Here is a 13,740-nt window from a genome sequence, read left to right as displayed (position 1 = left end):
GTGCTGGGTGCTGCACTTTAAAAAGGGTGTGGCCAGCCTGGAGAGGGTTCAGAGGAGGGCCACCCACTTGGTGAGCGGGCAGCAGGACAGGGCCTGTGAGGAGAGACTGAGGGACCTGAGCCTGTTCAGCCTCTGCAAGAGGAGGCTGAGGGGAAACCTGATGGCTGCCTACAAACTCATCAGGGGAGATCATCAGCAAATAGGAAGAGCCCTATTCTCCTGGGCTGATGAGGAACAATGGTAATAAGTTGATGGAGAATAGGTTTAGGTTAGAGATCAAGAGGCAATATTTTACAGTTTGGATGGCCAAAATCTGGAACCAACTTCCTCGAGAAGTGGTCCTCACCCCTACCTTGGGCAAACTCAGAAGAGGTTAGATGATCACCTGCCTGGGGTTTTGTGAACCCAGCATTCATTGCTGCCTGTGACGGGGTCAGGCTAGATGATCTGATCAGATCCCTCCTACTATGAAACTATGGACTTCCCAAGGAGGATGCAGTCCAAGTGTTTGTAGCTCTGCAGATCATAAAGGTAGGGGACTTCAAAAAGTAAGTCTTCTGACATTTAACAACAAATGACTTTAAAAGTTTTATTTAGGAAATCATAGAAACATAGGTTTTGAAAGGGAGTATGCAGGTCCTCTAATCTAGGCCCCTGCAAGATGCATGTTTACTAATAACTAACCTATTCAAAGCCTCTTGAAAACTTCCAGTGAAGGAGGTCCCATTGTCCTGCTGTTCTTAGTTAGAAAGTTTTTTTTCCTGGGATATAATCTAAATTTGTTTTGCTGTTATTTAAGCCTGTTGCTTTGTAGTTCTACAAAGGGAGGAAAAAAGTTCAATTTCTGATGTTCCAAATACTTTGATCCCAACATGTGAGCAGAAGTATTCAAGCCTTGTTTGATGTTGCAAGCATGAGAAAGGAGTTGCAGAATTTTGCCCTATCAGTTGAGGTTTATTTCTGGAGAGTGGTATCTTTGACAGATCAGACAAATGCCTACTCCAAGGAGATACCACTTTGCTCTACCATTCTATAATGCATTGCTCCCTGCTCTGGAGGCAAAAATTAACCTGTAATTGTCCCAATGAGCTGTGAACTGGCCCACTGCACATGGGGGTAAGATTCTACTGGGGTACCCAGGGAAAGAGCAAGGTAGTGCCTTGCCACCACCATCTGACCCCCTGAGTTTCAGTTCCCATCCTCCTGCCCCAAAGCCCTACAACCCTTGGAGCCTCAGAGCCATGCAGCTCCAGAAGCATCAGCTTCCCCCATGAGTTAGGAGCAGTCAGCCAGGCAGTCAATCAGTGCTTTCCTCTGCACTGTTCGCAGGAATTAACTGAGCCAAGGTGTGCTGAAATATCTGCTCCATGTCCCTCTAGTGGTGGAGTCTGAGTACTGTACACTGAGACAGGCACATCGAGCATGTTCCTCTCATCTTACATCCCAAGTTCTGCTACAGCACAACATTCCCGTGTTGGAATGGCACAAATTGAACACATGCCAAAGCCTTCAAAACACAGCTGCTTGTCCATTATGCCTTTGTTCTTGAATGCGAAAGTTAAAGCGTATGGCACTGTCAACAGCAAGAGTATCAAAAATTGTTTTTCAGACTTTGCAGGGAAAGAAACCATATAGCACAGAGAAGTAAAAAAGGAGCGAGATTAAATGAACTCTTGCCAAGTAAATCAGGGATACCTACTGTACAAATAGATGTAGTAGGCCATCTAGAACACGCAGTTCTTTAATAGTAAGAACATATTTTAAATATTTATTACTAACAACATCAAGATTGATTAAAAGCAAATATTTGTATATAATATGAAAAGAATATATAAAAGATAGTAAGTCTTTTTGTAATGTTTTGTTATTTTGGAGGGATATGTTTTTTCTGAATTGCTTGAACCAAGCAAACTTTCTGCAAGTGTTTTCTTTCAAATAATTAAAGCTAGAAAATACACACAGTATGCTCTGCTAATCTGGAGGGAAAGATGGAAGTCTGTATGTTGATTAATGCAATAAGATTAAGTTTCGTGTGTTTATTTTCACGTTTAACTGCAAAAAGTGCAAGGGCTCATCTAGCATACTTTTTTAAATTTTAAAGAATGAAATGCAGTGTTACAAAAATATTCTTACTTCTCTAAGGTTAGTGCTTGGTAAATGTGACAGGGAGCCATATGAACCAGTCAGTAGCAGGCATTTTTTTTGGCACCCAGCACCTGAAGGCAGAAAGAATACATGCAGTTTAGTAAAAGCCTTGCTTTTCAAGATGTGCTCCTTCCCTTCACTGAGTTGCATGTGGTTTCTTCCATCAGTACCATATGCACTTGCGCACATGCACACACACGTGTGTCTTCTTTTACCTTGACCTTCCAACCCAACCTTTGGAAATGGCCACAGTTCTAGCACTAAATATGTGTAATGTCTGCAAATCTCTGATAACTCACACTTTGAGGATCTGTGGCATTGGAAACAGTAGAAGTAGATCAGGGAATGAGAGAAACATTTCCCTTATTTGGGGAAGTTATGTAGGTAGTTTGGTTTAAAAGGAAACAGGGAAGACATTCAATGAGGCAGCTGCTGGGGAATAAAGTTAGCAGGCACATGAGCTAGTAACTCTGTTCATAATTCTCTACCATGACCAGTGTCTCTTTCTACTTGCACTCCAGCAACCTGAAGTGATACTCAGTTCATAGATTCATAGATTGTAGAGTAGGAAGGGACCACAGTGGATCATCATGTCCGATCCCCTGCCCCTGGCAGGAAACAGGACCGAGGTCAGATGACCCCAGCCAGGTGCCTATCTAGTCTCCTCTTGAAGACCTCCAAGTTAGGTGATAGTACTACCTCTCTTGGTAGCCCATTCCAGATTCTGGCCACCGTTACTGTAAAAAAATTTCTTCCTAATGTCTAACTTAAATCTTCTCTCCACTAGTTTACACCCATTATTCCTAGTTATTTCCTGGAGCGCTCTGGTAAACAGCACATCAGCAATTCCCTGTTGTCCTCCCTTGATAAACTTAAAGGTGGCTACAAGGTCTCCCCTCAGCCATCTCTTGTGAAGGCTGAAGAGATCCAGATCTCTCAACCTCCCCTCATAAGGTCTTTCACAGAGGCCTTAGTCTGAGAATTCTAGGACTATTTGCAATGTTACTTAGCACTGTTTACAGTCTGTTAAAGCAGTTTTTGTATGGATATATATTTCATGGCATCTACATTGAGTGAAAATGAAAATTAACACTGAAGATTTCTCAAAGGTCTGAAAACCTTAAGCGTGGCAGGAATTACTATTGCTACTCTTCAGGATTTAAAATCCGGTTAAATTGGCTGCAGATCAGTTTTACTTAACATGTAAGAAACTGTGTGTTAAGTACCTGCAATCATTCATAAAGTAACATCTTTGTCAAGCCCTTCTGTACATTTGTCCACGTAATACGTGAATAAAAAGGACAGTTTCTGAAAGAAATGAGAAAATTCTTTTAATTCTTATATTGCAGATGAGCTTTTAAAAGTGGTTACCCTTTTTTCAGTTTTTCATTTAATGCTTTTCACAATCAGAAAATAAATGAGATCTGCTGGCTAAACCAGATATCTAAGAATTCAGTTGATAAGTATTTCTGAATAAAATAGTTACCCTACACAAGGTTACTGAAACAAGACATTTGAGAGGTTTCTTCTACATGGTGTGTAATCAGATCTACATTTACATTTTTTACTGTTTTGGATTTCACTCTGAAATTTTTATCCAGTTGCAAAGGAGGAACATACGTGAATCATTCCTTTTATGTTTTTTGATGCACAGGGCAAAATCTAGATAGTATGCTTCATGGCACAGGAATGAAGACAAATCCTGACCAGAAGAAACAGGCAAATGGAGTAACGCTGGCTCCAGAAGACACCTTACCTTTTCTGAAGTGCTACTGCTCAGGACATTGCCCGGATGATGCCATTAATAATACATGCATGTAAGTATTGTACACAAGATATAAGAGTTTGGCAGTTTCTCTTGCTCATTAGTGTTGAGCATCTCTTGAAGGCTGTCACTAACGATGTACAGATGTTCAGTTTCTACTAGTAGAAACCAAAAGCATGCAAACCTTCTTGCTCCTTTTTCCGGACCAGAAATGGCAGTTTTGAAAGAAAAATAAGATGACTTCAACCAGGGCGAGTTTGGTCCTGGGCAAGTTTCTCCTGGGAGAGTGAACGTTAGTGTACACTGTCTCCTAGCTTAACTACATCCAGGGCCCAGGAGGATTTGAGCTGGGGATAGAGGCTCTTGTACCTTCCTTTGACCAGAGTCACCACAGACTTGGAGCATTCTGATCTATGGAAGGGGGCAGCTGCTCCTTCCCCTTCCATAGACCAGGAGGTGGGAAAAGAAGCAGCTGCTAACTACTTCCTGCCAGTTCCTCAGATTCCAGGGACTCTGGTGTGAGAAGCAGGCAGGGGCTTTGTCACGCAACTCCATCTGCTTGACTCTCAGGAGCCAAGAGTTGAGTGAAGGTAGCAGTGCTAAAAGCCTGTTGCCTGCTTCTCACACCAGAGACCCCAGAGTGAGAAGAGGGCTGGGGCTTTGTCCAGTGCTCCCTTCCACTCCTAGCATAATTTAAAAGCCAGTGGGACTAGGAAGTATCTTGGGGAGAGCATCCCTAAGCGTAGTTCATGGCTCTGCTGGATTGTAAATCGCCACTCTCACAGTTCAGCTTTGGATGGTGTGGGGCCAACAGGAAGCCAGTGAGGTGGGGACCAGGCCAAGAGAGGCTCTCTCTGGGGTGACAGGACAAAGCACTCACCCACTTGTAACACCAGGAATAGAGCGTAGGAGCAGCTCTTCAATTCTCCCTGCCTGATTTCCCCCTCTTTTCCTGGACCAGCCCAAAAAGGGAGGGGAAAAATGGGGTGCAAAGCCTTCCTGGAGCAGCCACCCCTGCTCCCTGTCTCTCCCAAATCAGGAGGTGCCTGGCTTAGGGAGGGAGCATGGGGGCTTTGCCTTGCTTCTCCCGTCCCCTCCCACACTGGTCTAGGACAAGAGAGGAGCGGCCACTGTTGCTCCCTTCTTCCCCAAACGGCACTCCCAGCTGCAGGCTTTGTCTCTTTGCTCCCTTTTGACTCCTGGACTGGGATTGGGAAGATGAGACACTACCTGGTTTGGGGAAGGGGCTGGGGGATTTGCTGTATTGCTCCCTCTGCTCAGCTCCCAGACCAGGAATGGGGTGGAAGAAACTGTTCCCTGCCCAGACCCCCCCCCCCCACAAGGGAGGGACATTCCTCACTATTCCATTCCCCCAAGGGTCTGGGAGGAATGAAGCAGGTGTTACTTCCCATATTGTCTCCAGATTAGGATTACCCTGGTCTGAGGAAGGCAGGGAGAGCAGAAGTGAGGGGGCGATGGAATGTCTGTACACTCTCTCCCCCAGAAAGATTTCTGAGAAATTTCCACCAGTAGAAATGAACATCTGTTTATAGCCTTTTAGGTCTTTGTCAGCCTATTTTTTCTACAAAATTTTCTTGTGATAGCATGTCAATTTACCTGCATCTTGCTGTCACAAGTACAAAAAACTTCATATAACTCTGTATTATGCAATGCTTTTTCATGTTACAAATGCATCAGTAGTAGAGATAAGGAATGAATTGGAAAAGGAAAAACCAAGGAGAGCCTTTGAACAAGGTACCAAAAGTGTGTGTAAAGAAGCAAGATAGCATTTATCTTTGATAGACTTAAGTTTTAATAGAATAGCTTTGTGTTGATTGCATACTTGTTTTACTTCAGAAAATACATTTTAGTAAAAGTATAAATAAGAGAATGCTGCTGTTTAAATGATCCTCATTTAAGAGTTGAATGGGAAAGCTTGTTAGAGGTTCTGTGTTTGGGATCACCAGGCCTTAGGCTATACAGGAACAGCCTTACCATATGCTACTTGTAGGCCAGCAAAGGAGAGGACATAGTGGAGACATTTCTCCCTTCTTCACCCTAATACATTCCCCAACAAACCTTCTTTCAACAAAGGAAGAAAACTGGACTAGGGTTCCTGTGTGATCTTCTATTTACTGGAAGGAAAATTTTCCAGCATCTGTTTCCATCCAGTGTAAAGTTACCATGCTTGTGCTCACAAAGTGGCATAACTGCCAAGCAAATCAGTCAGTGTTTCCCACAGCAGTCTAAAATAAATTTGTAATTATATTTAGGGAATCTGGTGCTGACATACCAGAAGTTATTCATGTCACTACATGTCCAGTATGGAACAGCAGACTTAACTTGCAAACATTTCTGTGATGCTTGAAAATAATTTAGAATGTTTTGAAATTTTTTCTGTTCCCTCTCCCTTGCGATCCCTAGCTCTTAACCTACACACTGGACCTCTTATTTTAGCTCTTTCTCTCCCTTCTCCCTTGGTAATTAGAAATCTAAAATAATTTTATGCTGTATTCCAGAAAGACCTAACATGACATATTTTAATAATACTGACTTGTACATGAATGCCACGTGCAGCTGGAGGCTGGAGGGGGCACAGTGAGCTCCTACGGGTGGCGGCAGCATTGTCGGTGGCCGGAGTGTGGCAGTGGCAAGTGGGGAGCTCTTGCAGGCAGCCACAATGCTATCAGTGGTGGCGGTGGGGGTGGCGAGCACTGACCAGGGGTCAGCCACCACCCCACAGACACCAGCAGCGGTGGCCAGTGGCAATCACAGACTGCCCACAGACACTGCTGACAGTGTCAGCGGCGGGGAGCGGCAACCGTCTGCAGGCACTGCCGGTAGTGTCGATGGCACTTTTGCACAGGGGGTGCACTGCCACAATCAGGGGGTGGTCTTGTAACGTTTGACCATTCACTTTGAAATAGTTATTAAGCAGAACATGTACACATCCTTTTACATAAATGTGTCAGCTTTCTCATGTAGAAACTTAATGAGGAGTATTGTAATCAGTAGGAGTGGACTGATAGAGATTTTTGGGGCTGATACTGATTTGGGGCTGATACTGATAGCCAGTTTTTAAGAAGGCATATCAGCCAAAATCAATCTGATTTCTGATACGCAGCCCGGCAGCTTGAAGAGCAGTTTCTGCCTGGTAAGTGTGTTGTGGTGGAAGGGGTGGGGGAGGGGAAGGAAAGGGTGAAGGGAGAGCAGTGAGGGCGGTAGTGGGGCGGTGAGGGAGAGTGAGGCTGGGATAGGTGCTGCCCAGGTGGAGCGGGGTGCAGGGGGGCAGCTCCCGTTGCTGCGCGCACCCTGGAAGGACACTGGGGGGGGAGGTGAGGGAAGCTGGATCTATACGGGGCAGGGCAGGCTGCCACTACAAGCTGCACAAAGCTCTTCCCAGCAGAGGCTGAGGTGGGCTGTGCTTGAGAGAGGGGATATTCGGGGGAGAGGCGGGTTGCAGCCACCTCAAAATTTGCCATAGCTCGCACAGCCCAGCCCCTGCCGAAAAGAGCCCGGCACTGCTTTGGCCCCAGCCTGCAGCTGCACCCTGCCCCACACAGATCTGTGGGGCACATGCCCTCAGCGTCCTTCCGAGATGCACGCAGTAGTAGGAGCCACCCCCCATCCCCTGCAGCTCTGTCCTGTACCCGCCTCACCCTGCTGGACAGTGCCTGTCCCAGCCCCACTCCTTCCCTCACTGCAGGGGCCTTGATCTGCACCCCCACTTCCACCACAACAGACTTACCAGCTGGATGCAGCTTTCCAAGCTGCTGGGCCTTGCTCCTCACCACCTACATGCTGCACTGTTGCTGCGTACATGCACAGGCCATTTATCGGCTGAATTATTGGCCACATCAGGCCAATTTCCGATACAGTCAATTTTCTTTATATTGGTGCACCTCTAGGAATCAGGAGAATATAATTTGTATTTCTGGCTCTGTGGCAGAGTTCTTGCATCTCCATGATTGTGAATTTGTCTATGATTCTCGTGAGCCAGGGCATTGACACATGATAAAATTGAACCATTCTCACGTGGCACTGTTTGGGAAGCAGTTCACACTTTAATAAAATACTGTGGTTCTCATACCAGGGAGTAAGAATGAATACCCAGCCTAGGATGCCTTGCTGTGGGGGAGTGAGGAGGGGCAGTGGTTTTGGTCTCACACATTTTACTTTTGGAGAGGCGGGGAGAATCATGGGACTCCAGTTAAGTAGACAGTGGGGACACAGCTGGTTGTTAGAAAGATAGCTTTTATTGACAAAGCAGTAGCTTATTGATTTAAAAAAAAAATGGTGCACAAGAAGCATGGTGTGAGGTGGAGTGGTGGGGTGGCTGTATGGTTCTAGCTGCATAACAGCTGCCAGTTGCAGCAGTTTGGGAAGGGGAAGGTGGTGCTTAGAGGACTGACCAGACTCACATCATGAAACACTTGGTATCCACAAATAACACTGAACTGATTTCGGTAAACCATCTTAAAATAGTACCTGATTTTTCCAAGTACACTTCTAAACTGTTCCAGGCGGCTTTAAACCAGTTTAGCAGGCTTTTACATCTATGGTCCTTGGGTTTAAACTGTTCTAAGTGTTATAGCTGTCTGTACCCTTAGGCTAAGTACAGACCTACAGAAAGCCCAAGGCAGAATCAATCCAATCTACATGGGTTTCTCTAAGCTGCTTAGATTGGATCAGAAATGAACAGAACATATGTTCACCCTTCGGTAGGAGGAGTCAAGCACTGTCCAAGACCAGAAGGCAATGGGCAGCTTTTCCCCACTTATCCCCAGTCACTAACAGTTGCTGGGCCTGCGGCTGGGGACGAAAGCTGCACTGGGCTGGTCAGCTGGAGAGAGGGGCAGCCCCTGCCACATGGTCTCTCCAGCTGTTTTGGGGGAAGGCAGGGGCCTCTGATTTTCTCCCCATGGATGCAGGGCTGGGGAGCAGAAGCTCTGTGACATATTCCAGGGCTGGGGCCAACCCTGGTGCTCAGCCTGAACAGATGAACACAGGCAGAAGCTAGCTGTCCAGCCTGAAAGGGGAATTAGTGGTGGCCAGCAAAGGATGCTGAGATGCCAGAGGACATCTAAGTTGAGTCAGTAGGGGATCTGGAATGTAAGTTCAATAGACCAGTCTAACGTAAAGGTATTAAATCTGATTCTACATCCCTTTAGGTTTATCATGGGCTGGATTCTACCATTTTTTTAAATGAGTCTGTGTAGTCTGACCTTTTGATCTGTTACCAGTTTAAACCAGTTTCCGATCACTTATACTGGTTTATGTGTAATTTTTGTACCTAGCCTCAGACACTTGTCTGTCAAAAGAAAATAGTCATCATTTACCCTAGAGAGGACTTGTGGCATTAAAAATAGTTAATGTTCATAAAATGCCTTGAGGACTTTTACAGGAGTTACAGTAAGCAAAGTAGCAGGGTCTGCCATCAATTAATTGAGTGTATATTATACAGTCATGTAATATTTACATTACAGTTTTTTGTGTGTGAAACTATTTAGGGAATTTAGTATCTTTGAAGGATTAAATCTTTTAAGTTCAGTATCTTTAGAACAAGCTCTTTTTTAGAATTTTATAACCTAAACTTTTATGTAGCACTTTTTCCAGATGGATGTAGTAAACTAGAGGAGATAACAATTAAGATTTCTTTAAATAGTTTTATAATATCAGAAAATTTGTTGGTTTTTATTGCCCCCTGGTGTTTGGATTTTAGCATGATCCGTAAAATTTTAAGGAAAGCTAGTGGGTATGAACTTATCCTATAATCTATGAGAGAATTAATAACATTTGTACAATATGTGTATGCAGTATTTTTGTTGAAAAGAACTTCTATGAAGTCCTAATTCTTCTTCATATCTTTAGTGTGCTCAGTTTTAAAAACGTAAATTAAATGTAAACTTGAGTTAAATCTTTGGCAAAACAAACCAAATATAATTTGAAATGAAAGGGGAAGATTTTGGCCCCTAAAAATATGTTCAGTATATTGCTAATACAGCATGGTTTTTAATTTTTATTTTTCATAATGGATGGTGCAGGTAGATGTTCTTCAGAGTGTGGGAGAATTCTGCCCCATAACATTTTAAAAATTTGTGGTAGGGCTAATTTAATATGGACTCTCAAAAAGGGTGGACTGAAATCTTTTCCCTGCAGGTTCTCAGCTGATTTTTCTGTATATCACACAGTCCGACAAAAAGAAACATATCTCAAAGATAGAGAGTGCTTAAGATTTCAGACTATGTAACTGGAACAATCACACGCACACACACACACACTCTGAAATAATGGTTTGCTCAATTTTTATTATTGAAGATTGGGAGCTTTTCTGTTTGCATTTGAAATTAAGAAGTTTATATTAAAAGTACATACCTCTGACATTGTGTTCCCATTGGTGTCATTTTACTTAATTCAGACAAGGCAAAGTTGCTCTTTGTGTTTTACTTGTCTTATTCTGTGGCTGATTATTTTAGGAGGAGAAACAGTGAAGTCTGCACATGCAGTTAGCACTTGGAATTATGTTGCACAGCCTTTGGTAAACTGAAATGGTTTTATTTATTCTAGAACTAATGGGCATTGCTTTGCAATTGTTGAAGAAGATGAACATGGAGAACCTACACTTGCTTCAGGATGTATGAAGTATGAAGGTTCAGACTTCCAGTGCAAGGTACAAACAAGACGTTATCTTTAAAATTGTCCCAAAGGCTAGATGCAGGTAGTTGAATCTGTGCAGATAATAACCAGCATATAAGAATTCATGTAAATTCCCATTACTGTAATAGTGTTGGGGCCAACCTTTTTGTAGGTGTGTCACAAGTTGGCCCTGGACCCTCTCCAAGGGCCCCTTGGATTGTCTTCCCCTGCCTGATCTGCTACGTTGCTTTCTGCCCTATCTGCCACTGCATTGCCTATCCCCCATCTGAACTGCCACATACCACACACAGTAGTTGCCTGTGCCACTACTGGCACCCATGCCAGAGATTGGCCATCCCTGCTGTAGTAGATGCTACTGAGAAATCAAGCTGTTCAGACATCGGGAGCCCCTATCCTATACTCGAATGGACACCAACTCATCAGCTGAAGGCTCGGAGCCCAAATATGAATATGAATGCATTCAAAAGGGGAGAGAACAGATAAGAACTGAGCTGGAAATAAATTTTATCTGATAAGAGGGACAATGCTATATACATGGGTCAATAATTCCCCAATTACCAGTCATTTTAGAATTACCAGTCATTTTAGAACCTTTTGTCTCTGGGTGTCCAACTCGAAATATTCTAAAAGGGGTGTGTTATTATCAGAAAACTTTAAGCGCATGCTTTCTGAAAATGAGTATTTTCAGGGATGTCAGGTTGGACAAAATTGTTAATCACTTCTGAAAATTTTGACTTTGATAATTAAATACATAATTTAAACTTTGATAATTAAATACATAATTTAAAAGAAAAAGAAATGTTCCACTGTATTGATGGAGCGTTGCATTGATGTTGACGCATTAGAATTCAGTAAACACTAATATTGAATACATATGTGTGAGAACAGACTAATTTTAGGATGCAGACATTGCATATGGGATAACTGAAATTGTCCATAACCGGTGCAGGCTGCTCTGTTCTTGCTTTGCACTGCTCAGACTTTTCACAAGGGGTTGCTATGCCTGGTTTCAAATAGTCTATTGAGACCTGAAATTGCAATTGCCTTGTACAGTCCTAGCAAGCATAGCTGTTGTTTTCCAACTGTTAGGAGTCAACAGTTGGTGTCAACACAGCACACTTTCAGATTGTATGTTATGGTATTTTTGTACTCTTCGTACTGACCACCATGGGAGCAGCGGTTCTTATCTTAGGTTGTAATAAAATATTATCTTGGGTGATCTTAGGTTGCCCAGACAAACAAGTTGTTCATACCATTGCAACCACCAACTTCCAGAACTTTTTAAGGATTCTAGTATTCGGAACCTTTTCCCACCATTTAATCTTGGTATGAAGGTAATGCATGTGAAAGTGATCAAGCTTCTGGCATGGCAGTGATATATTGTGGATATCTTGCAATCATATAAGACTGTTGAGCAGAGCCACTTGATGCACAAGTTCAATGCATATTTTCTTGTAATAACCTAAGTATCCAAAGCCACCTTGTACACTGCACCCTAAAGATATTTCCAGGCTGTCTCGTCATCAGCTGAAGCTTCTAATACTACAGGAAGTGCTTCCAGCAAGTTTTTTCTGGAGTTTGAATTTGTCACGATTCTCTTACACTGGCCTGTGTGGCTGTTTAAGGGGCACTATAAAAGTACATCTGACTTTCAGTCTAACAGTTAGTGCCTCTCACTGACTCGGGTAGAACTGTCATGAAGCACTCTGTGTTCCACAGTTCTGTAATTGATCATGTGCTAGTGCTTTGAACCAGATATATCTGCATCATCTTATACTTGTTGGCCTAATAAGGCATTGGATTAATGGTGAGTAAGTTGTTTGACTTGTAAGGAAAGTAGTAGCCTGCCATTAGAGAGATCATGACCAGCTTCATGATGACCTGTTGAACTGCCCTATGTTATATAGTCTCAACCACTCTGGCACTGAAATTACTTATGGGTATGGACAAGCATACATTTTAGCTGCTTTAAAAAGCAAGGGTTAGTGGCTGCTCTTAAGCATGCATCAGCTGTTATGCCATAGCAGTTATGTCTGCATGAACATGTAGGAATACAAACTGACTAAATTGCCCTCACCTGGATCCTGATCGAATCAGTTTGGAACAGTTTTGTACTGCACTTGTATTGCTACTTCTGGAACAGCTGTAACATATGGATTATGTTGGTGTCTTTTTATACCAATACAGCTGTTACATCTATGTATGCCCTAAGATGATCAACCTATTGCATGAGACAAACTTGATGTCACTTCTGGAGTTTGATGAAAGAGATTCTTATCCTCAAGTAGATGAGTCACTGTTAGCACATACATAGATGGTTAATAGACTTGTGAGGACATTTAGCAAGAGTCAGTACTGCTCTTCTGTGGTGATTCAAATTTGTGGGCAATTTATAAGCAAATGACAAATCTTACTTGAGAGCATCTGCTTTTATTCTCAGATTCACAAGTTCAGAGGAAGTTGTGACCAAGTAGTCCAAGGAGTTTTAGTTTGCTGCCCCTACAGCTGCAGAGCAAAGCACCAGGCTCCATGCAGCTCAGGGGCTCTTCAGGCAGCCTGGCAGCAGCCTGGGAAAGCAGGCTTCTCCCAAGAAAACCAGAGAGCCTGATCCCCCAGCCTGCCTGCCTGCGTGAGTTGTGAAGGGGCCTGGTACTTCCCTCTGCACCTATGGTGACCCCTGGGACCGCCCAAGCTGGGGGCTGCCTGGGAGGGGGGCCACTGCTGCCATGGAGGTAAGCGCCAGGCCCCCCCACCGCAGCCCAGGAACTGCTCTGCCTGCCAGCAGCTCGCCCTCCCCTCCGCACCACCGGAGAGGCAGGTAAGTCAGCAGGGTGTGTCCACGACATGGGGGTTTAATTGCCCCTAAATTGAAGCAGTGTTTTTAAAAACCCACTGTTTCAATTTAGGGCCCCCATTTCGTCTACACCTGTGTTAGTTGGCAGGTATCAAGTGGAGTGCCCCAGGGGCCGGTCTTGGGGCTGGTTTTGTTCACTATCTTCATCAGTGATCTGAAAGATGGGATGGAGTACACCCTCAACAAGTTTGCAGTTGACACCAAGTTGGAGGGAATAACAGATATGCTGGAGGGTAGGACTAGATGATATCCTGAGGTCCCTTCCAATCTAATTTTCTATGATTTTGTGATTGTTGTGGACATCGCAAATAAAGGCCAT

General features: G+C 43.8%; 1 protein-coding gene across 3 annotated transcripts in view; it reads left to right on the top strand.

Moving 5' to 3' along the window:
* The window catches only part of BMPR1A (bone morphogenetic protein receptor type 1A), a 161,356-nt gene that overhangs the window by 126,843 nt on the left and 20,773 nt on the right, over positions 1 to 13,740 (top strand). For all 3 annotated transcript variants that reach the window (XM_090056556.1, XM_090056558.1, XM_090056557.1), the window contains 2 exons: positions 3,800 to 3,962; positions 10,478 to 10,580. In XM_090056556.1, coding sequence (XP_089912682.1) covers positions 3,800 to 3,962; positions 10,478 to 10,580 — 266 coding nt within the window. The remainder of the gene's footprint in view (positions 1 to 3,799; positions 3,963 to 10,477; positions 10,581 to 13,740) is intronic.

The sequence above is a fragment of the Crocodylus siamensis genome, chromosome 7 (genome assembly GCF_052110815.1).
Source record: "Crocodylus siamensis isolate JL-2025a chromosome 7, ASM5211081v1, whole genome shotgun sequence".
NCBI classification, from domain to species: Eukaryota; Metazoa; Chordata; order Crocodylia; family Crocodylidae; genus Crocodylus; species Crocodylus siamensis.
This window is presented reverse-complemented; position numbering and strand designations above follow the sequence as displayed.